This window comes from Elephas maximus, chromosome X, assembly GCF_024166365.1.
Source record: "Elephas maximus indicus isolate mEleMax1 chromosome X, mEleMax1 primary haplotype, whole genome shotgun sequence".
In the NCBI taxonomy this organism is placed as follows: domain Eukaryota; kingdom Metazoa; phylum Chordata; class Mammalia; order Proboscidea; family Elephantidae; genus Elephas; species Elephas maximus.
The window spans coordinates 173,701,501-173,726,807 of NC_064846.1; the positions used below are offsets into that span (position 1 = coordinate 173,701,501).

Here is a 25,307-nt window from a genome sequence, read left to right on the forward strand (position 1 = left end):
TCCAGAATATTGAAAATTTTACCAAAAAAAAAAAAAAAAGAATTTATAAACAAATGAACGGTTATGAAGTAACTGATTAACTTCCTATTCATTCGGCAACGTCATGACCTTCTGGGGAGCTGACTGGTGTGAAAAATCATCCCCTAATCACGGCCGAAGAATGCTCCCTGGGTATGTAAAGAGGCAGAAACACAGAGATGAAGAATTAAAATGCATGAAATAGCCAGAATGAGGTGTAGGAAAAGAATAGCCCTTTTTCACATTATAGCTTTTCGTCTAAAACCGAAGAGGTATTCTACTAGAAAGCAGCCAAAACATACTTCGATTGCTTTGATAACTTGTCAAGTGGCTATGACAGCTATGGTTTTTCATGATCAACTGACCAATATATAAAATACGTTCGTGGAATAAATGCAAAATAATAATTATTGGTGTCTGTGTCATCACCCACCAAATAGCCCCCGACGTCTGTTGTCTTGTTAGTTGCCATCATGTGAGCTCGGACTCACGAGGACCCCATGTACAACAGAAAGAAACGCTGCCCAGTGCCACGCGCCATCTTCATGATGGTTGGTATGCTCAAGTCCATTGTTGTGGCCACTGTGTATTTTGAGTGCATTCCAACCCAGGGGGCTCATCTTCCAGCAATGTATCAGACAGTATTCTCTTGTGATCCATAAAGTTTTCATTGGCTGATTTTCAAAAGGAGATTTCCAGGCCTTTCTTCCTAGTCTTAGTCTGGAAGCCCCACTAAAACCTGTCCACCATGAGCGGCCCTGCTGGTATCTGAAATACTAGTGGCATAACTTCCAGCATCACGGCAACACACAAGTCACCAGGGTATGACAAACTGGGGCCTTATTAATGAGCGAATAACTCTCTATGGGGTTCGTTGAAAGAAGCCAGGTAACACTGTGGACGCTATGCCAATGTGTTATAAATGAACGTATCCAAAGATAGCGTATAATGAGATGCCTCCAATCTGTGCTGTGCCTCACACTGAGACGCGTGGGACACATTTCCACGTCAAATTACATGTTTGATGAAGGAGAGGGCCAGCAAGGGGGGGCCCACTTGCCTATTAAAGATAAGGTCAAGCTGACAGGCAGAAACCTGAGGACGCGTAAGGAAATATCTCTGCATGGCCTCTGTCTCCTGCACGCTTTTTTTTTTTTTTGGTTTCCAAATTCATGGTGTGTTTCTTTTTATTATCGTTATTATTTATTGTCGTAAAAAATACAGGTAACACAGCATTGGCCAGTTTAGCATATGCGACTCATACAAGACAATGAAACCAATTCCATCAATCACGTTGTGCACCGTTGCCAATATCCACTGCAGATTTTCCAAAGGAAGTAGGCAAGCTTACCCTGGATGGTGCAAACAGTTAATATACTCAGCTCCTAATGGAAAGGTTGGCGGTTCAGGTCCACTCAGATGTGCCCTGGAAGAAAGGCCTGGCAACCTACTTCTGAACAATCAGCCACTGTAAACCCTGTGGAGCATAGCTCTACTCTGACACACGTGGGGTCGCCATGAGTTGGAGTCAACTCGACAGCAAGTGGAAGGAAAAGAAGCCTTAAGATTCTCTTCACGTCATCTCCTCTTCTTCTTTCTTCTCAAGTATGACAGGTGTCCCCAGGTGTCGTGAACTGAATTATGTCCCCTCCCAAAATGTATGTATTAATTTCACTGGGCCATGATTCCCTGTATTGTGTGGTTCTCTATTTTGTGATTGTTTATTTTATGTTAGAGAGGATTAGGGTGGAATTGTAATTTTATGTTAAAAATGATTAGGGTGGGATAGAAACACCCTTACTAAGGTCACATCCCTGATCCAACGTAAAGGGAGTTTCCCTGGGGTGTGGCCTGCACCTCTCAGGAGATAATAGGAAAGGGAAGCTAGCACAGAGTGGGGACCTCATACCACCAAGGAAGCAGCAGTGGGAGCAAAGCGTGTCTTTTGGACCTGAGGTTCTTGTGCTGAGATGCTCCCAGACCAAGGGAAGACTGACTCATCACGAGGACCTTCCTCCAGAGCCGACAGAGAGAGAAAGCCTTCCCCTGGACCCAGTGCCCTGAATTTGGACTTCTAGCCTACTAGACTGTAAGAAGATAAATTTCTTTTTGTTAAAGCCATCCACTTGTGGTATTTCTGTTATGGCAGCACTAGATGACTAAGACACCAGGCCACAGCTGGCATTTGCAGCCACTTAGCCGCCCTGGTCAGGGTCAGCAGGGGAAGGCGGAGAGGATGTTACAGAGAGAGGGAGGCTCGAATTCCCTCTGGCTCTTGGTCAAATCACTGCAAATCTGGAGGGCGTTCTGAACTTGATATTCAAGTCAAGTCTCGGTGCGTTTAAAACCCGCAGAGAGTTCAGCCTTCTGGAACAAATTCATTTCAAGGGCCTCTATTTCCCACTTGCTTTTGAAAGCCACTTGCTGTTATTACCACCTTCGCTCCATCCAGCCCACAAGTGAAGATCCATCCCAGGCCAGGTCAATAAACCTCTGGTGTCAGAGCCCGGGAGGCGTGGTGGTTTTGCTAAGCAGTTTGAGGAAGTGTGCAAGACAGAATCCGTTTTTCTCTTATACATGGAAGTGTGTTGAACTTGCAAATATTTTGTGATGTAAATTAATCAATTACCTCATAATTGTTCATTTGTTTACAAAGCCTTTTTTCTGTAAAAATGTCTATATCCTGGGGTGATATACTAGATTGTATTTAATGATATATTAAAGGATGAAATAAAGTGATCTATTTTTTTTTTTATTAATGATATATTAAAATATATTTGATCCTACCCTGGTATTGATAAATTCACCTTATTTGACATTTTTTATACACAATTAAAATTTTTTTTTTCCTGAAGAATTATTTAATAGATGACAGGGGTGTCTGTCCTTGATCCTCTAATTTGAATTTTTTAAACGTTTTGTACAAAAGGATATAAGAAGATAAAAAACAAAACAAAACCCATTGCCTTTGAGTCAATTCTGACTCATAGTCACCCTAGAGGAGAGAGTAGAATGGCCTACGTAGGGTTTCCATAGCAGCGGCTGGTGGATTTGAACTGCCGACTTTTTGGTTAGCAGCCATAGCTCTTAACTCCTAGGTCACCACGGCTCAATGTAAAGATTACAGCCTTGGAAATCTGACAGTGAGTCAGAATCAACTCGGCATCTGACAACAACACACCTATCTCTGTACATCTCTTTAGCTCCGTCTCAGAGTGTTTTTGCTGAGTAACGATGCATCTGGGACTTCCCTAAAATTCCAAGCAATTTGTAAAACAGGATCTAAGGAGATAGATGGTTTATTCTCAGCACTGTTCCTTTGCACTGCTATGGAACTGCATTTTGTTAAGCATATGGTCACAAGATTTGGTCCTTATTTTAGGACTCTGTTTGTTATCTGTTAGGAACCAGAGAATTGGCAACTTCCAATGTGGTTTTTCAAAGATGTTCAATCCCGGCCACTTAATAAAGTAGAGAGCACCTTGGGTCACCTTATTATTTTGAGTTGGCATATTTAGTCCTAAATTTCAAATATATTTTAGTAACTAACTGCATTCTGAATTTCCTCATCTATTGGAAAAATGTTGGGTTTTTAAAAAATGTATTTTTTATTATTTGTTTCTAAAATTCCAGCTCCCTGGTTGATGGGGGAGACAGATGTGGAAAGTAGACAGCTAGATCGCTGCCGCCGAGTTGGCTTCAATTTATGGCAACCTTACATATTACAGAATGAAATGCTGCCCGGTCCGGTGCCATCTTCATAATCGTTGGCATGTCAGAATCCATCATTGTGACTATTGTGCCAATCCATCTCACCGAGGGTATCCCTCATGCTCACCAAACATGATGTCCTCCCCCACCAGTTGATCCCTCTTGATGATACGTCCAAAGCAAGCAAGTTGGATGTGTTCTGTTGGGATCCACAAGGTTTTCATTTGCTCATTTTCAGAATTAGATCACAGGCCTTTCTTCCAAGTCTTCCTTAGTCTGGATGCTCCACGGAAACCTGCCCACCAAGGGCATCCCATGCTGGTATCTGAAATACCATAGCCTCCAGCATCCCAGCAACACACAAACCATCACAGTGTCTTAAACGGACACTCACAGTAAGGACGATACAATCAACCTATGTGTCAGGACAACGACAGTATTTACTGCATGATGAGAATCCATGACATGGATTGACACAAGGCCCCAACAAGGGGCTCAGGCATACCAATGACTGTGAGGGTGGTGCAGGACTGGAGGTGTTTCCTTCTGTTCTACGTAAGGTTGCCATGAGTCAGGGCCAACTTAAGGGCAACTAACAACAATGAGAGCAACTGGAAGTAACAAAGACACTGAACCCCATGAACTGCCTTTAACCCCTGTCTTGGTTACCTAGTGCCGCTATAACGGAAATACCACAAGTGTATGGGTCTTAGTTATCTAGTGCCACGGTTATCTAGTGCCGCTATAACAGAAATTTCACAAGTCAATGGTGTCTTAGTTATCTAGCGCTGCTATAACAGAAATACCACCAGTGGATGGTTTTAACAGAGAATTTTATTCTCTCATAGCCTAGGAGTCTAGAAGTCCAAATTTAGCATGCCAGCTCCAGGGGAAGGCTTTTTCTCTCTCCCAGCTCTGGGGGAAGGTCTTTGTCATCAATCTTTCCCCAGTCTAGGAGCTTCTTAGCACAGGGACCCCAGGTCCAAAGGACTTGCTCTGCTCCAGGCTCTTCTTTCTTGGTGGTATGAGGTCCCCCTGTCTCTCTGCTCGCTTCTCTCTTTTGTATCGCAAAAAGGATTGATTTTAGACAAAATCTAACCTTGTAGATTGAGTCCTGTCTCATTAACATAACTGCCTCTAATCCTGCCTCATGAACATCATAGAGGTAGGATTTATAACACATAGGATCATCACATCAGATGGCAAAATGGAGGACAACCACACAATACCAGGAATCATGGCCCGGCCAAGATGACACATGTATTTGGGGTACACAATTCAATCCATGACAGCCCCTTTCTGCTAAGACCTGCGTCGGTGATCTTAGAAGCATCTGGCAATTACTCAGGGGCTCTGGCTGCATCAATATGGCCGCCGGCTTGGCCCGCCTGATTTTTCAGAATGGCTAGATGAAGGTTAGCACATCCATCTCTGGGGTGAAAACACATTCACCTTGTGAAGTGCATTTTTATGTAAAATTACCCCCAAAAAACATGACTCTGTAGATGAGAGAAGGAAGTTGGTCGTGGTTTGACAAAACAGCAAACAGAATTTAAGTGAGAAAAGCATGTCCCTTAAGCAGGACCTTGAAGAGAATGCCCTCCAAGTATAATTCTAAAATAGCTATTCCATTGAGTTTAAAATAAGGTAAATGAAGCACTTTCGGGGTTCTCAAGAATTCCTCAGGGGTCTGAAGGACATCTGGTCCTTCCATGGGAAGAGTTATTATGATTTTTATGACTTCCGGATTACAGGAGCTCACCACAGGAAGGAGATGTTCTGAGATCATCGACAGAGAAGTCTCAAGAACGAACACACACAGTACCCAAGAGCTGCTGGCTTGGTTAAGTGAAGTCCTTTCCAAAGGGATGACCCATCTTGGAGAGTATAAAAAATCACCCAGGCCTTTCACAACACCTATAGGCAACATTACCCATGAATTACCCATGAAGACATTGGAGGGGTCCCTGTGTGTGACAATGGCGAAGTGGTCGACTACTAGCCAAAAGGTTGGTGGTTCAAACCCACTCAGAGGCAGCTCGGAAGAAAGGCCTGGCAATCTGCTTCTGAAAGGTTACAGCCTTAAAAACCCTATGGAGCACACTTCTACCCTGCACACAGGGGTCACCGTGAACCAGAGTCCAATCAACGGAAACTAACAACAATACAATCATTGCAGCAACACACTGAGAAAGGCGTCGGAACAGCCTTGGGTGGATACGGTCTGTCATGGATTGAATTGTGTCCCCCAAAATATGCATCAACTTGGTTAGGCCATGATTCCCAGTATTGTGTGGCTGTCCTCCATTTTGTGATTTTCCTATGTGTTATAAATCTTAATCTCTGTGGTTCAAAAGGATTAGGGTAGGATGTAATACTCTTGCTCAGGTCACATCCCTGATCCAATGTAAAGGGAGTTTCCCTGGCATGTGGCCTGAACCACCTTTTATCTCACAAGAGATAAAGGGAAAGGGAAGCAAGCAGACAATTGGGGACCTCATCCCACCAAGAAAGCACACCAGGAACAGAGCACGTCCTTTGGACCCAGGGTTCCTACACGGAGAAGCTCCTAGTCCAGGGGAAGATTGATGACAAGGACCTTTCTCCAGAGCTGAGAGAGAAACCCTTCCCCTGGAGCTGGAGCCCTGAATTTAGACTTGTAGCCTACTAGACTGTGAGAGAATAAATTTCTCTTTGTTAAAGCCATCCACTTGTGGTATTTCTGTTATAGCAGCACTAGATAACCAAGACAGTTAAAATATGTTTAGTTCTGCCTAACAGATGTCAACCCATTTTTCACCTCCAGTTAATCCAACCTCCCGCTTTTTGGTTTTTGGTTTGGGGCACCAACAGTTTGGTTTCAGATCTCAGGTCTACAACTTCCTAGCTATGTGAGTCTGGACAATGCCTTTAACCTCTCTCTGACAAAAATTTCTTCTCTCTTAAATGAGGATAGAAGCCCTGGTGGAGTAGTGGTTAAGCAGTCAGCTGCTAACCGAAAAGTCAGCGGCTGAAATCCATTAGCACTCAGTGAAAGAAAGAGCTGGTGATCTGCTCCCATAAAGATTACCAAAACCAGATCAAACCCATTGCTGTCAAGTCAATTCCGACTCACAGCGACCCTACAGGACAGAGTAGAACTGCCCCATAGGGTTTCCAAAGAACGCCTGGTGGATTCGAACTGCTGACGTTTTGGTTAGCAGCTGAGCTCTTAACCACTGCACAACCTTGAAAACTGCATGGGGCAGCTCTACTCTGTCCTATAGGGTGGTTCTGAGTCGGAATTGGCTTGACAGCAATGGGTTTTTGTTTAAAATGAGGATACGAATAGTACCTGCCTCATGGAGCTGCTGTGAGGATCAAAAATATGATCTTATGCATAAAATTCTCAGAACATTGCCTGCTTCGTATGAATCAGCCGTGAATATAGACAACTAACCTAAGTGAGAAACACAATGGTTTACGTCTTCTTTTAATTCGGTTGCCCACGTAATACATGCCCTAAGACATTTTTTTTCCTGCTAAGAATTCTTCGAAAATATACGAAACTCAATGTAAATAGTTTCAACACTTTGGCTCTTAATTTACCACTTGGATTTTAGACCTGCCTTGATGGACATTGTTCAACTGCTAGTCTTGGCAAGATTTATTTTGGATGCTTGGAGAACTTAGGTATATATATCATATCAGCCTCAGAGGGCCTTCAGTCTTGGCAGTATTTCTGGCCGTACCACCGTGTTGGAATTCTTCAAGAAGGATTTCAAGCACTGTTGTGGTTTTCTACCCTGAGGTCCCTTTGCCCGAGGGACCCTCGCTTGTTGTCCCCTCTGAGAATTTACAGGAATGCTCACATTACCTGTTAAAGCTGTGGGTGTAAACCCACCTCAGGACTCTCCTCGGTGCCGTCCTTGAGCCTCAACATACCTCAAAAATCATTCAATACGTCCCCCTCTCCCCAGTCGGCCACCAAATCCCAGGGCTCCGCCCTCTTCAACTCTTCTCCTTCTAAAAAACCGAACTACTTGTTTCCGAGTCAGTTCTGACTCATGGCGACCCCATGTGTGCAGAGGAGAACTGTGCTCCACAGGGTTTTCAAAGCTGTGGACTTTTGGAGGCAGATTGCCAGGACTCTTCTGAGGTGCCTCTGGGTGGACCCAAATCCTCTACCCTTTCAGTAAGCAGCCTGTGGCATTAATGGTTTGTACCACACGTGGGCTCCTGAACTTATTCAGAGACAACAGCCAAGCCCAGCAGTTCTTAAGCTGGTGAACTCGCAAGGCAGAAGCAGCTGTAATTAAAGTCCACTCTTTTATCAGGTGTATTTTAGGGGAGAAATTTTTTTTTTTTTTTAGCAGAATGAAAATTTTAATGGTGAACAAGGCTACCGTTTTTCCTGACTGCGGCAATGCTGTTTTGACTTTAAACTCTCATTTATCCCCATTTTGTAAAAATACACCTTTTAGGAAGTTGTGTATGAACAAATTTCTCTAGAATGAACTCTTCTATCCTATTACTCTTTGCCATAATTAAGACATGATGCCTTTATTAGAGGGGAAAAACTTTTCCAGCAAACTTTTACTTTAAACCATTACCTTAGTTCCTATTTGGGAAAGAAAGGAGCCCTGTGGTGCAAGGGTTAAGTGCTCGGTTGCTAACTGAAAGGTTGTCAGTTCAAACCCACGTTAACAGTTCCATGGAAAAAAGACCTGGCAATCTGCTCCCTGAAAGATGACAGCCTCGCAAACCCTATGGGACAGTTCTACTCTGTCACACAGGGTCACTGTGAGTGGAAAATTGACTCAACTGCACCCAACAACCATAATTTCAGAAAGAAGGTATCTTACAGCAAGCTGAGCATGAACACATTTCTCTAGAAAAAATTCTTTTATGGTACTGCTTTTTGTTGTCATTAAAAATGACACTTTTTTTTTTTTTAACACGGGAAAAAAATTTTCCGATAAACTTGAATTGCAAATGCAGCCACATCGATGAGGCCCGGCTGGTGCGGCATCAAGGTGTGTGTGTTCTGTTTTCAGGCCGAGGATACGGCATCAATTCTACACTCCTCTGACCACGTCTTTGTAGCTTCCTGGAGAGCTGGTTTCCCCATAGAAGCATAAAGCTTAAAAAAAAAAAAAGGGCTGGGGGGGGGATTCTTTTTCTGGATGATATCAAAATTCCATACATACTTACAGAAAATACTTTAAACCATTATTATGTACTAAATGGCAACGTATTCCAGGACAGGCCCAAAGTCATCCAATAGATATGGCCGTCTTGGCTTGGCGGTTCTCACATTAATGTGACCATCTATTGAAGAATACATTTATTAAACTTGAAAATATGTAACAGAATCCCGAAGCCAAATATCTACCTACCTTCCAAGATAAATCTCATCCCTAATATCAAGCTGTCCTTGTGCTGAATTTTTAATAACACTGATTCACAGGTCAAAACTCAAAGCCTAGAGTTTGATGGTCACTGAACAGGAGTTCTTAACTCCAAGTTCCCATTTGAAAGCAGGGAAAGGTATCCATGTTATACCAACACTTTCAGGAGTTCTTTTAAAATGCAATGGGAACAACCGTTTCAGATCATAATTAAATCACGCCATTCAGCTTTCCGAGACAATTAAATTACAGAGAAGGAATTATATATAGATGTTAAAAGGGATTCGTGATTTAAAAAGGGGGAAGGAGACTTCTAGCTCTATTTTTTTTGAGCAGAAGGACTTAATGAGTCTGCGATTTTAGTATTTAAACCCTCTGCTAATCAGGACAAATGATAATTGAATCTTAAAACATTTCCAATCAGTTCTAGTTTTCTGGTACCAGTGAACTGCTGGTAAACTAGCTCTCTGAGCAAGGAAAAAAGCCCTGACTTGTATAGGAGCCCGGGCAGTGCAGCAGTGAACTCACACAGCAACTCCTCAGACTGCTTCTGTAAAGATTACAGGCTTGGAAACCCTACGTGGCCGTTCTCCTCTGTCCTATAAGGTCACTATGAGTCAAAAATCGACTCAATACTAATGGTTTTTTTTTTTTTTGGTGTAGTGTTTGCCAATTTCCATGGTGTAAATACTCCCAACATGGCTGATTTCAAGCTACCAACACTTTAACAACCAGTTGGCAAAATTCCTTAACAATGAGAAGACAGCTCCCGCATACCACTGCTTGTTACTAAAACCTGATATTAAATCTCTCTTTTGTTCTCTAGTGAAGTATTATGAGGGTAGGTGTCAACCCTCTTATCTCTAAGACTTACGGAAAGTGTCCCCCGTAGTCCAGTGATTAGTGACAATCTCCTACCAAAGTAGACCTGAGATGATCTAAGCTGACTAAATCGGCTAGTCCTACTTGCCCATCTGGCTTCCCTGATGTTGTTGTTGGCTGCCCTTGAGTTGGCCCCTGAATCATGGCCACCTCGTGCACAAAGGAATGAAATGCCGCCTGGTCCTGCACCATCCCCATGATTGGTTGCAAATCAGACTGTTGTGATCCGTAGGGTTTTCGCTGGCTGATTTTCAGAAGTAGATCTCTAGGCCTTTCTTCCTACTCTGTCTTAGCCTGGAAGCTCCTCTGAAGCCTGTTCAGCATCATAGCAACACCCAAGCCTCCACTGACAGAGAGCTGGTAGCTTCACATGAGGTGATTGGCCAGGAATCGAACCCAGGTCTCCCACATGGAAGGCAAGAATTCTACCACAGAACCTCCACTGCCCTGTGTGAATGGGAAATCCCACGCCGATGAGAGTCGCATTGTCCTTAGGCACCCCTGTAGTCCCAGCTCTAGGATCTAAACCACTCTTAGGCAAGGAAGATTTCCATCCCATTTTCTCACTGACAGACGCCAGTGTCTAAAACAGTGCCTTCCACATAGCAAAATGACTAGATGAAAAATGAATACACAAAACACCAAATAAATAAACACCGAGCCACCCATAATAGCCAGGGCAGCAACCATCACTGCTGAGTTTCAGAGATAATCTGAAAAGTAAGCAAAAGATGATTTACAGACCACATGGTTGATGGAGACCCTGTAGGGGGTGAACGATCCTATCGTTGAAATGCTGTGATTTCTTTCTTTTGTTGCCAGCACAAGGCAGGAGACTGCTAGGGCTGCATTAAGGGGAAATGTCATTTGTGTTTGTCTAACAAGCAAAATTTATCCCAGGGCCAGTTGTCTATGAGAAACTGGGTCTTGTTTTTCTCACTTACTCCTATTTTCTCTATCTCTCTGTCCCTTTTCTCTTCACTCCTCCACATAACATGTTCCTCCAGCCCTGAACCAATATGTTCTTTCCGGACTCTCTAACAGGAGGTGGTGGGGTTGGCTTTAGCTAAGTGCAATTTCGCAAGGCTAGGAATATGTTATCAGACTTCTTTAAATACCCAGGAATGGCAGAAACTTTATTCTTGACTTTTCTCCCAGGCTCCATATAAAAGAAAACTGGTAATCACAGAGCTCTCATTTATTACATGGTGCAGACCTAAATACTGTAAATTAATCTAAAAAAGAAACAACATTCCTATGAAGATGAAGAATTACAGGCACATTGAAGACATACGTAAATAAAATCCTTCCATAGGAGCTCAATGAATATTTCCTTAATTAAGAATAAAGACAAACAAAAAAACAACTTCTACCATGTTCTTTCATAAAAAATAGGTAACATTTACTAAGTATTTGTTCTGCACCAGACCCTTTTCCAAGCATTAAAAAAATTTTTTTTAATTTTTTTACAAGTCCAACATTCTAAGGCCATGTTTTTAACTCATTATTATTCTACCCCCCTGCTAATCTGTTAATTGATAGGTGTGAAGACTTTTGCAAAACACTAACTGCTCCAATTCTTGGGTTTTGCTTCTATGTTGTTGTTCACTGTTGCCAAGTCAGCCCGGCTCATGGCAACCTCAAGCACAAGGGAACAAAACGCTTCCCAGCCCTTTGCTATACCCCACGGATGGGACTGCTGTGATCCATAGGATTTTCATTAGTTGATTTTTCAGAAACAGATTTCCAGGCCTTTCCTCCTAGTCTGTCTTAGTCTGGACGCTCTGCTGAAACCTGTTCAGTATCCTAGCAACAAGCAAGCCTCCACCGACAGACGGGTGGTAGCTGCACATGCAGTGCACTGGCCGGGCATTGAACCAGGGTCTCCTGCAAGGAAGGCGAGAATCCTACCACTGAACCACCAAGGACTACCTGGACAACCATGTGACGGGAAGGAAAAAGAGAAGAGAGGAGGGTGAAAAGACAGCAAAGCAAACACAGTCACACTTTTAGGCACCGTTGGCATCTGCAGCTATATGCTCTCTGTTACTGGTATCTATTCACGCAGTATGAATGGAATGAAGTATTAGAAGCGTGGGAGGGTGGGGTGACTCACTGTTTCTTGGGTGCCAGCGCACGGCATTTAGGTAGGAGTTGCAGTAATGGAAGAGGAACTCGTGATCTGACCGTTGGCTTCTCCCTTGGAGGAGAGGCATCAGGTCCCGTCCATCGATGATCCTGTATGGTAAACCAATAGTGCCATCAGGTGGGGGACAACCACATTGCCCTTGGACTAAAACACCCTGAGTTCCAAACTGTCCTTCCCCACAAATGAGAGCACGACAGAGCTGCATTACTCAACACAAAGAATACTAACTAACCCTACGGGCGCCATGTTCCACATTCCGATCCCAGCTCTGCTCATGTGTTAGCTTGTCGGATCCTCCAGACAGCACCATGAGCTGGTCTTATTTTCATCACCACTGTAGAGGCGAGAAAACTGAGGCACAGGAAGTGTTAGCCACTAATCCAAGGTCAAACCACCAGTAAGAGTTGATCTGGCATTTATCCTCTCAACCACTCTACCAGGTGCTTCTGTTAACCCCAGTTTTCTGCCCATTGCTTTGCCAAAAAGTATGGGTCTGTTGAAAATCAGAGGACCTGTAGTGGTGCAGTGGTTAAAGGCTCAACTGCAAACCAAAAGGTTGGTGGTTTGAATCCACCAGCCGATCCTTGGAAACCCTATCGGGGCAGTTCTACTCTGTCCTGTAGGGTCGCCATGAGTCGAATGGACTGGACGGCAATGAGTTGGTTGGTTGTGTGGTAAGGTAAAAAAGATAATATATATACATGGGGCCGCCATGAGTTGGAATCAACTTGAAGGTAACAGGTTTGGATGTTTTGGTTTATAGCAGGGGGCAACTGTAATTGGATGGACTTCAGTGAAAGTGAGTTTCTAAATCCGAATGAGTTAATTTGTAAATAATAATGGTGATGATACTACGATTTGTATGGACTGTCTGCACATGAACATATTACCCCCTCTACCACTGGGCATCTCATATGCATGCCAAAGCTGGACAATGAAAAGGAAGACCCAAGAGCTGATGTGTGGGAACGATGGTACTGGCGAGGAATATTGACTATTCCATGGGCTGCCAGAAGAATGAACAGACCAGTCATAAAGAAGTATAACCAGAAGTCTCCTTAGAAGCCAGGATGGTGAGACTTCACTTGTCATCAGGAAAAACCAATTGCTAGAAAAGGACGTCATGATTAGTAAAGAAAAGGGTCAATGAAAATGAGGGAGACCCTCCATGAGACGGATTGACACAAAACCTCAACAATGGACTCCAACACACCCACGATCATGAAGATGGCACAGGACCAGGCAGTGTTTTGTTCTGTTCTACATAAGGTCGCCATGAGTCGGAGCCGACTCTGTGGCAGCTAATGACAGCAATGACTGCTAGGTATACAGCTTGGCCAAGAAGGGAAACTTCCCAAAATGTAAACAATAAATAAATAAGGTTTGTTACGAACAATGAGGATTACTTGGAGTTTAAATAGAAGAAAAAGCCTAAAATGTTGCTTTGAGTTAAACATCAATGAACAGCTACTTTAGAAACGGGGCTGCTGATACAATTTAGCCTCTGCCCATGAAACAAGGAGTAAAGAACCACTCTGAAAGAGATGCAGTATTTATCGTGTGGGTTTTCTTTCTCTGATGAAAAACACGACACCCTGTCATCTCCTGTTAGAAGGCGTTTAGAAAGCAGAACTTAGCATGGCTCTATAGTTTGGGTGAGCCCGTCTTCGAGGTCCTGGTTCCCTCGGGCTCTTTGTGGTTTATTTTGTTGTCACTAAAAACCCATAATGTAATTATAGCCTTGTTGCTTAGCACTTCTCCGGCCTCAGCTCTTGTTATTAATCACGAATGCCCCAGAAGCCTACGGACTGAAAATATTCTATTATCAGCAGTTAAAAATAAGAACAAAAGACAGACTTGGCTCACATCCCAAGCCGGCGTTCCTGTTCACCATGGGCAGAAGAAAAGGAGTGATGGCAGCGACAGGTCTATTCACAAAGAGGGTGTTCTCTGAAACACTGTTTCCATCCTGAAATGACAGGCACTGTGTGCCGTTCTTTTCAAATTCCTTTCAAGGAGGCATCGGACCTTACGATTATGAGATTCTAAAGAGAGTTGAAAGAAAGGAAGGGAAGAGAGGGGTGTTGTGCAGGTAGGAATATTGGATCATGGAATGCCCCTGATGGCCAAAAGGGATGTGGAGACAAGGAGGCAGGGAACAGACGAACGCTATCCTTCTCCAGCACCTCCACCCCCAAGTGGACCCCCAAAAGTGAGACGGAATCTTCATTTATTGGGTACAATGTCTACCTCAACTTCTTGAAGATGTTTTTTTGTCAGAGGCCGGCGAAACTCAACACTTGACTTAATAAGATGGCAGAAAGAACTACTTTTTAGGATCAGCATTTGATAACTGAAACTGGTCATGGTAATATGAGGGGACATTTAATTTAAAAAAAGAAAAAAGGTGAAGACTTTACCAACAAAGCGAAAAGACAGCTTGCAGACTGGAGGAAAATTTTTGGGAACCACATATCTGATAAGGGTCTAATATCCAAAAAAAAATGTGTGTATATATATATATATACACACACACACATAAACTTCTACAACTTGGCAACAAAAAGACAACCAACCCAATCAAAAAGTGGGAAAGGGACTTGAATAGGCAATTCATCAAAGAGGATATCCAAGCGATCAATAAGAACATGAAAAGATGTTCAATGTCATTTGCCATTAATCCACTGCCATCATGTCAATTCTGACTCACAGCAACCTTATAGGACAGGGTAGAACTGTGCCATAGGGTTTCCAAGGCTGTAATCTTTATGAAAGCAGACTGCCACATCTTTCTCCCTTGGAATGGCTGGTGGGTTTGAACCAACGACCTTTCTTTTGGGTAAACAGACAAGCACTTAACCTTCATTACCCATTAAAAACCCACCACCGTCGAGTTAATTCTGACTCATAGAGACCCTATGGGACAGAGTAAACTGTCCCATAGGTTTTCAAGGAGAGACTGGTGGATTCGAACTGCTGACCTTTTGGTTAGCAGCCTGAGCTCTTAACCACTGTGCCACCAGGGCTCCTCATTACCCATTAAAACAAAACAAAACAAACTCATGGCTGTCTAGTCGATCCCAACTCACAGGACCCTATATTTCGGTTTTCATCAGCCATTAGGGAGATGCAAATCAAAACCACAATGAGATACTACCTCATCCCATTAAAATGGCAATGATCAAAAAAAAAGTGGGGGGAACAACAGGTATTGAGAAGGCTGTGGAGAGTCTAGAACATTCATCTACTGCTTGCGGGAATCTAAAATAGCGCAGCCACTCTGGAAAGCAGTTTTGCTGTTCCTCACAAAGTTGAACATAGAATTACCATGTGACCCACTAATCCCAAACCTAGGTCATACGAAAGATGCGAAGACAGCATCACAACAGAAACCTGTAAGCCAACGTTCACTTTTCACCACAGCCGTAAGGCAGAAACAACCAAAATGTCCATCCACGGATGAATGGGTAAAAACGTGCATACACACAATGGAATATTACTTGGCCGTACAGAGGAACCAAGTTCTGGTACATGACACAGCACGGACGAACCTTGAAAACATCATGCTAAGTGAAGTCAGTCAGTCACAAAACGACAAGTACTGTATAACCTCACTTCAGATGAAATAAGCAAATCTGTACCCATTGACCCATTGCCATCAAGCTGATTCTGACTCACAGCGACCCTACAGAACCGAGTAGAACTACATCATAGAGTTTCCAAGGAGCGCCTGGTGGATTTGAACCGCCGGCTTTCGGGTTAGCAGCTGTAGCACTTAACCACTACGCCACCAAAGCAAACATTATTAGCGGGTACCAAGGGTGGGAGGGAGGGGCAAAATGGAATTTCTGCTCAAGAGGCACTGAATCGATGCTAATAGTGCTGGAATAATTTGGAAGGAGATACCAGGCAAGACCAGTGGCCCAACTTGAAGAATGTAATTGACGTCACCGAGTTATGCACGCAGAAATGGTGGAAGTGGTACGTATCGTTTATATTTTCGCCACGAAATCAATCAATAAATAAGACTGCAAAATCTCAGAATGTATTTTTCTCACTTTCAAGCCCCATCCTTGAGGGGAACAAAGCCTTCTGCAAACTTCCTTTTTCTTCAAATGCAGAGCTAGGTCTCATTTTTCTCTATCCTCCACCTGACTCAGGTAATAAATCACGCCACTACGAAAAGCCACTGTTGAAGAGTGCCGCAAAAATACGGCCTGTCAAACGGAGACTCATTTCTGCCATGAAAAATTGGAAGTGACCCTGTGGAGGTGAACTTTTAAATGGTGTCTAAGTTATCAAAATACTCAGGATTGTTTCAAACCAGGTGTGAAATTCACAGTTAACCGGGGCAATAACCCGGCCCACACTGCTTGACGCTGACACGCTCCTGTGGAAATGTTTTCGTAAAGTCACAGTGCGGGGCGTGGGGCACAGGGGCAATCCAATTCTAAAGTGACACAAAACATCGTGGCATATTGTTCTCTACGGAAACACTCCCGTGGGCCTTCACTGCAACGTCACTTGAGTTTCTGCAGAAAGTTAGCCTAGATGCCAGAAAATACAAAACAAGCTATTGAGTGGAGTCTGACTCAGGGCGACTCCGTGTGTGCCAGGGTGGAGCTGCACTCCGCAGGGTTTTCAGTGGCTGAGTTTTCAAAGGTGGATGACCAGGCCTTTCTTCTGAGGCACCTCCGGGAGGACTTGAACTTGCAACCTTTCAGTTAGCAGCTGAGCTCGTTAACCATCTGCACCACCTGGGGACTCTCGTCTTGCCATAAGTCAGCAAAAATTAACGGGGGATGCTAACCGAATCACCTTCCTTTGTCTTCCTTAGCAACAAGGAGCAGACACATGTACAACATCAGGGTATTAATTTCTTTTCCTAAACAAAAAAAAAAAACCTGAATCGAATTTAATTTTCTTTTAATTATGGAACTCGAGATCAAAATGTTTGACCTCTAAAAATTGACTCCTGAGGCTATCAGTGCTCCTTCCCTGGGCGGTAAAAATGGTTTGCTCTCATCTACTAACCTAAATGCTGGCAGTTGATGCCACAGAAGAAAGGCCTGGCAATCTGCTCCCATAAAGATTACAGCCTAGGAGACCTTATGGGGCAGCTGCGCTCTGTCACATGGAGTTATCTTAAGTCCGAACCTACTCAATGGCAACAGCTCTGTTTTTTGCATTTTTTTTTTCCTCCTTCTTCCCTATCAGCTGAATTGACGAGGTCCAGCATTTATATTTCTTCCCAAAGGTCTAATCATGTTTCAGCTCTTTGTTGCCAATATCAGGAATGGTCAAGGTCATAGTCTCACTGTGTTAACGTTGGAAAGAGGAGGCAGACAGAAATGGTTTTCATTGTAATGAATTCATACATTTAAGGTTATTAGATTTTTCTTTCATGTTAATCCTTGGATTTTATACCACCAGGGCTCTCTCAAAAGGGTTCCCTCCATCTATTCCCAGAATCAGCTTATTTGGAGACGCAAAAGGAAGCATTTTTCTGAATATGCCTGGGGCAACAGCCACCCAAAGTCCTTTTGATAAAACATGCTACAGGATGCGCACAAACCACAGAAGTACACATAAAGAAAAAACTCACCACTGGAGAAGACGTGCAGAGTCACATTAAAGATGTATTCTCAAGGCAATGTGAAGATCAAAAGTTTTAAAATCTCACACCCGGGCCCACCTAGTACCCACTGATCATTTTAAAGAAGTAGAAAGCCTGGACTTCTCATCTTCCACAAAGCTTTGACAGGTCAGAAAAGTCTCCCACTGGACACAAAGGCTCCGTGAGAAGTAAAGAGCTGTACTGCGAGCCCTGGTGGCCTAGTGGTTAAATCACTCAGCTGCTAACTGATAGGTCGGTGGTTCAAACCCACTAGCCGCTCCACAGGAGAAAGACTTGGCAGTCTGCTTCCATAAAGATTACAGCCTTGGAAACCCCACGGGGCAGTTCTACTCTGTCCTATAGGGTCACTATGAGCTGGAATCAACTTGACGGCAGTGGGTTTGGTTTGGGTTTACTGAAAGATTGGTCCCTGGGTAGTGCAAAGGGTTTGCACTCAACAACTAGTAAAGGTTGGTGGTTTGAACCCACCCAACAGTGCTGGAGAAGAAAGGCCTAGGGATCTGATCCCATAAAGGCGACAGCCAAGAAAACCCTACGGACACACTTGCGGTCAGCATGAGCTGGGATCGACTCCACAAAAACAGGCGCAGGTGCTGGGTTCTGCCAAACAGAAATTCTCTAGTGCTCAACAAAGCACACAGAATGAAGGACAAAGGGCTGGAGCTCAACATTGAATGAGTTTATTATTTCCCTGCAAAATATGGTTTTCATATGGCTGTAGCAAGAAACCAGGAAGGCTGGATACCACCAACCTTGGCAGACAAGCTTTAAGGTTATTTTCTAGAGAGCAGGTCTCTATAGATCTAATTCATAGATTGATACAGAAATGAGAATTTTATCTAGGGTTTTTTTTTTTTTGCCATTTCAACATTTTTTACATGGACGATTCAGTGACATTAATTGCACTTACAATGTTGTAAACCATCACCATTATTCATTTTCAAACTTAACAGGAGCTCAGGACCCCCTAAGCATTGACACTCTCCTCCCCTTCCATCTGTCCCTGGGAACCACCAATCAGCTCTTGTCTCTATGTAGTTCCCTATTCTGTATGTTTCATATCAGTGAGATCATACAATGTTTGTCCTTTTGAAACTTATTTCACTCAGCATAATGTTTTCAAGGTTTATCTGTGCTGTGGCAGGCATCAGGACTTTGTTTCTCTTTCTGGATGAATAATACTCCATTGTGTATATAGACCACATTTTGTTTACCCACTCATCTGTCGATGGACACCTGGGTTGTTTCCACCTTTTGGCTACTGTGAATAGTGCTGCAGTGAACACTGGTATACCCTTTATGGGTTCAAATCTCTGCTTTCAAGTCTTCTGGGTATATACCTAGGAGTGACATTCCTGCCTCACAGAGCAGTTTATGTTTGAATTTTTGAGGAACCACCAAACCGTTTCCACTGCAGCTGCGCCATTTTATAATCCCACCAGCAATGGATGAGAATTCCAATTTCTCCACACCCTTGCCAACACCTGTCATATTCCTTTTTTTTTCATGCTTTTACTGAAAAGTTTTGATAGGAGTTTCCATGAAAACAGCACTTTCATAAAAGAGCAATAATAAACTTTAGACATGATTGGTCAAGATCAGCACTATGAGTTGGTTCCAACCCATAGTGACTTATGTACAACAGAATGAAACATTGCCCGGTCCTGCGCCATCCTCACAATCGTTGTTATGCTTGAGCCCATTGTTGCAGCCACTGTGTCAATCCACCTCGTTGAGGGTCTTCCACTTTTCCATTGATCCTCTACTTATCAGGCATGATGTCCTTCTCCAGGGACTGGTCCCTCTTGATAACATGTCCAAAGTATATGAGATGAAGTCTTGCCATCGTCACTTCTAAGAAGCATTCTGGCTGTACTTCTTCCAAGACAGATTTGTTCCTTCTTCTGGTAGTCCCTGGCATATTCAATATTTTTTCACAATACCATTATTCTGAGGCATAATTCTTTTTCAGTCTTCCTTATTCATTGTCCAGCTTTTGCACACACAGAAGGTGATTGAAAATACAATGGCTTGGTCAGGTGCACCTTAGTCCTCAAGTTGACATCTTTGTTTTTTTTTTTTTAACACTTTAAAGAGGTCTTTTGCAGCAGATTTGCCCAGTGCAATATGTCGTTTGATTTCCTGACTTCTGCTTTCATGGGTGTTGATTATGGATCGAAGCAAAATGAAATCCTTGACAATGTCAATATTTTCTCGGTTCATCATGATGTTGCTTATTGGTCCAGTTGTGAGGATTTTTATTATCTTTATGTCAGGATGTAATCCATACTGAGGCTGTAGTCTTTGATCTTCATCAATAAGTGCTTCAAGTCCTCTTCACTTTCAGCAAGCAAGGTTGTATCATCTGCATAACACAGACTGTTAATGAGTCTTCCTCCAATTCTAATGCTGTGTTCTTCTTTATATAGTCCAGCTTCTCAGATATATTGGTCCAGATAATTCTCTGTGGTGGGGGCTGTCCTGTGGACTGTAGGGTGTTTAGCAGCATCCCTAGTCTCCACCCACTAGTCATTCTCTGTGGTGGGGGCTGTCCTGTGCACTATAGGGTATTTAGCAGCGTTGTAGATTGAATCGTGTCCCCCCAAAATGTGTGTCAACTTGGTTAGGCCATGATTTCCAGCGTTGCGTGGTTGTCCCCCATTTTGTGATTGCAATTTTATGTGAAAGAGGATTAGGGTAGTACTGTAACACCCTTACTAAAGTCACATCCCTGATTCAATGAAAAGTGAGTTTCCCTGGAATGTGGCCTGCACCGCCTTTTATCTTACAAGAGATAAAAGGAAAGGGAAGCAAGCAGAGAGACATGGGGACCTCATACCACCAAGAAAGCAGTGCCAGGAGTAGAGCGTGTCCTTTGGACCTGGGGTCCCTGTGCAGAGAAGCTTCTAGTCCAGGGGAAGATTGATGAGAAGGCCAACAGAGAGAGACAGCCTTCCCCTGGAGCTGATGCCCTGAATTTGGACTTTTAGCCTACTTTATGGTGAAGAAATAAACTCCTTAAAGCCCCCCACTTGTGGTATTTCTGTTATAGCACCCCTAGATGACTAAGACAAGCAATATCCCTGATCTCTATCCCCTAGTCATTCTCTGTGGTGACAGCTATCCTGTGCACTGTGGGAAGTTCAGCAGCAACCCTGTTCTCTACCCTGTAGATGCCAGCAGCACCCTAAGTCCGGACAATCAAAAATGTCTCCATACATTGACAAATGTCCCCTAGGGGAAGAGTCACCATGGGAGAACCACTGCTCAAATCATCTAATTTCCCAGGGCAGGTACATAAGATGTATGCAGATGTTAAGGACAGGGTTGCTAAAATGCTTTAACTAGAGTGTTGTTGAAAACCCTATGGAACAGTTCTACCCTGAGCACACGGGGTTGCCATGAGTCAGAACCGAATGGATGGCAACCAACAACAACAACCAGGATGTTGTAGGATACTCTTATTCCCACAAGGGGTTTGGAAGCAGGTTTCTATTTTCTAATCTGTGCTCTCTCTAGGATGATAAAGGTATTTTATAGCTGAGCTAGCACTGCGACGACCAGAGGGTTAATAGCGCCATAGATCTCAACACAGAGACAGTATCAATGGGCTGACTTAGGTCAATAAGCATCGCCAACACCCATAAAGGGAATAAGCAACAGAAGGGGGTCTTCAAAACTGACTGTGTGCTCTGCTGAAGACTCAGCACAAGCACCAAATACTTGGGTCTACCTGAGAATGAGGAGCCCTGGTGGCTCAATGGCTAAGCATACAGCTGCTAACCGAAAAGTCCGAGGTTCAAACCCACGAGCCGCTCTGCAGGATCAAAGACCTGACCATCAGCTCTCCTAAAGATTTCAGCCCAGGAAACCCTATAGGGCAGTTTTACTCTTATTACGAGGGGTCACTATGAGTTGGAATGGACTCAGCGACAAACAACAACAACCTGAGACGGAGGCTGTTTCCTTCTTTAACAGGTATGCATAAAAAAAAGAGATTTACTTCACTCAGCCTCAGACTGATATGGCTACGAGGTTCCAGCAGTAAGATTTTCCTTTATTTACGGGCTTCCTTCCTTGTTTCTGTTTTTTTACCTCACCTCATCTTTCCCCAGTCTAATGGAAAACCCCTTGAAAGATATTATGAAAGTGAACAGTAGTGATGATCTCAGTCTTACGGCCCATGAGAGAAATAATGTAATTAATGAGATTACCTGAACATCAGTTTAGCTACTTGAAGCTGTATTAAGTTTTGTTCCCAGGATGAGAACTAAAATGAATGTGTAGATGAAACAGGGAGTGAGATTTTTGGATTTTTATAAGAAAACCCCTGCTAAACGTTCATACTGCCATGTTTTCTGCCACTGGAGTGAAAAAAGAATATTTTGACTGGAGTAGAAGATCTTAAAATTTCCCTTCATCCCTCATATTCTTATGAGTGTATGACCCTGAACGCATATTAAATGTGGAAGAGAAAAGAAATGGACTTACGTACATCTAACTACTACTTTCCAATGTGGCAGGTGAAACAAAAATGGCAAATGTCCACATGTTCTCTATATAGTACTTTCATGCACAGACGTTCTTCATCCTCACAACAACCCTATAAGGTCAGGGTTATTACTGAAGCCATCTTTCAGACAAGGAATTAAGGCCCAGGAACATTAAACACCGACCCAGCAACAAAGCCAGGAGTGGAACCCGTGCAGCACCACTCTAGAATCTCTGCCCCTACCCCTGACCAGCTAGGCTCCAAATGTGGTCCTGAGACCCCTGAGGATCTGTGACAACCTTCAGTAGGCTCAGGAAGTCAAAGTTATATTCATAACAACACTAAAAGGTTCTTTGCCTTCTTCACTCTCACTTTTTCAAGGGCGTACAGTGGACTTTCTCAGAGGCCGTATTGCCTCTGATGGCATAATCATCTTTGCGGCCAATGGAATGTGTGCTTGAGGGCTTTTGCATTAAAAAAAAAAAAATTCCATTTTAATTTCTAATATGATAAAAAAATATGATAAGCATCAATAAATATAACCCACAAAAGTCAAAGATCTTTGGGGTCTTTAATAATTGGAGAATATCAAGGGCTCTTAAGACCACGAAGTTTGAGGACTGCTACACTCTACAATGCTGCCACTTTTGTGTGTGTGTTGGGATGTTGTTAGATGCCATCAAGTCAGTTCTGACTCGTAGCTACCCTATGTACAACAGAACGGAATGTTGCCTGGTCCTACACCATCCTCACGATTGTTGCTATGCTTGAGCCCATTGTTGCAGCCACTGTGTCAATCCATCTCAGTGAGGGTATTCCTGTCTTTCACTGACTTCTCTGCTAAGCACGATGTCCTTTTCCAGGGACTGGTCCTTCCTGATAACATATTCAAAGTAAGCAAGACTTCCTCTAGTGTTGGGGTAACCCGCTGCTGTCGAGTCGATTCCCACTCATAGTGACCGTACAGGACAGAGTAGAACTGCACGGTCAGGTTTCCAAGGAGCAGCTGGTTAATTCCAACTGCAGACCTTTTCGTTAGCAGTCGTAGCTCTTAACCACTGTGCCACCAGGGCTCGTAGGGGGAGGTATATATCCAAAGAAGAAATTAGAAAACCCAACATAGACATTTGAAAGCTATCTGGAAAACAATGGGGCACAAACAAAGAGTGTAACAGGCTTGGAAACAATGGAGGTGAGAACACCCTCCAGTGGACTCAGCTCTGGCTGAGCTGTCCTTCTGTCTTTGGTCCTCCCTTTCCTCTGAGTTCTGCTGGAAGCTGCCTGCATGCCACCAAACTAATGAAAACAATTTAATCAGCATGCTTTCCCTCAAAACTCTTCAGATGGGTAATACCACTTAGGAAGAAACCACTGGCAATGTCATAGGAAGTTGTATTTAAATTTAAGAGAAAGAAGTTGCATTTAGAACTTGCTAAATGAAGACATGCTGGGAAATAAGAGCCCTCAACTGAGGAGCCAGCTGCCTTTCTTGCTGCCGCAGCAAAGAGCTACTATGTGGGGCCGAAAGGAAAGGGTGTGTGATTAAAATGGAGGAGGTCACGGAGGGCAGATGACCAGTTGACCAACAGGGAGCCAATGATCGGGACAGGTGGGAAAGATAATATCAGCAAAACGCTGAAAGAAGAACGTCAAGTGAAAGCCATTCAGTCCATATCGCTGGTCATTTAAAATGTTTAGTACCTGGGAGTTTATAACACATGGGGATAAAAGAATTGACAGAGGGCTCTTTAAGTTTCCTAACCCACTAGCAGAAGTCCCTGGGTGGTGCAAACAGTTGACATGCTCAAAAGATTGGAGGCTTGGCTAAAACCATGCCTGAAGCCAACTCTTCAGACAAAGATTAGACTGGACTACAAGAGATAAAAAGATACTTGGGAACAGTGTGCTTCTTAGCTCAAGTAGATACACGAGACTAGATTGGCAGCTCCTGTCTGGGGGTGAGATGAGAAGGCAGAAAGGGACAGGAGCTGGATGAATAAAAAAAAAAAAAAAAAATTTTTTTTTTTTTTTGGATGAATGGACATGGGAAATCCAGGGTGGAAAGGAGGAAGGTGTGGTCACATTATAGGGAGGGCAACTAGGGTCACATAACAATGTATGTATAAATTTTTGTATGAGAAACTAACTTTCACCCAGAGCACAATTAAAAAAAAAAAAATCCCCTCCCACACACACAAAAAATTCAGCCACTGAGAACCCTGGGGAGCACAGCTCTACCCTGACACACACGGAGACCACCATGAGTTGGAGTCAACTCCATGCCAACTGATTTTTAACCCACCCATGAGCTCCAGAACCGGACACAGATGACAGGTCCAGCTGGAGGCGGCAGGCCATCGCGCAGACCAACCAGGACAGACGGCCTTGGGTCTCAGTACCTGTCCTCAGGCAGTGGTGAGCCGGCAAGCTTGGCCACCGTGGGGAAGATGTCCATGTTGCTCGTTGGTTCATTCACCTCCTGCCCAGCCTGTATCACGCTGGGCCACCGCAGGATGCCTGGAACCCGAATACCTCCTTCCCAGTTGTTTGCTTTTCCTCCTGAAAGCCGAGAGAGGTAACAGGAAGATTTTAATCTCAACACTCACCTGGTTTATAACGTCGGGCAGTCGATTTCAAAGAACCGAGCATTCTCCTTACACTGAGTCTATCATAATGCTAATAATACTAATAAAACACACGTGAGCCCTGGTGGCGTAGTGGTTAAGAGCTCAGCTGCTAACCAAAAGGTCAGCAGTTCAAATCCACCAGCCGCTCCTCGGAAACCCTATGGGGCAGTTCAACTCTGTCCTACAGGGTCCCCGTGAGTTGGAATGGACTCAAGGGCAATGGGTTTTTAACTACAGAGATGGTGTCCAGCTACCAGTACCGACTGTTCTGCTCAGGGCCACAACAGATGGAATGTGACAGAATGGGAGAAAAATGTGGAATGGAACCCCAAATTCTTAAAAAAAAAAAACCCAGACTTACTGGACTGGTTGAGGCTGGAGGACTCCCTGAGACTATTGC

General features: G+C 43.6%; 1 protein-coding gene across 10 annotated transcripts in view; it reads right to left on the reverse strand.

Annotated features, from left to right (window-relative positions):
* STS (steroid sulfatase) overlaps positions 1 to 25,307 on the reverse strand; it is a 303,712-nt gene that overhangs the window by 121,887 nt on the left and 156,518 nt on the right. For 9 of the 10 annotated variants that reach the window (XR_007515874.1, XR_007515873.1, XM_049872292.1 and 6 more), the window contains 2 exons: positions 24,680 to 24,839; positions 12,118 to 12,239 (listed from right to left, as the gene is read on the reverse strand). Coding sequence is in view for 8 of the 10 variants with exons in the window: in XM_049872292.1 (XP_049728249.1) it covers positions 12,118 to 12,239; positions 24,680 to 24,839 (282 nt within the window). In the remaining 2 variants the exon portion in view is untranslated. The remainder of the gene's footprint in view (positions 1 to 12,117; positions 12,240 to 24,679; positions 24,840 to 25,307) is intronic. The other variant, XM_049872296.1, reaches the window with a different exon arrangement.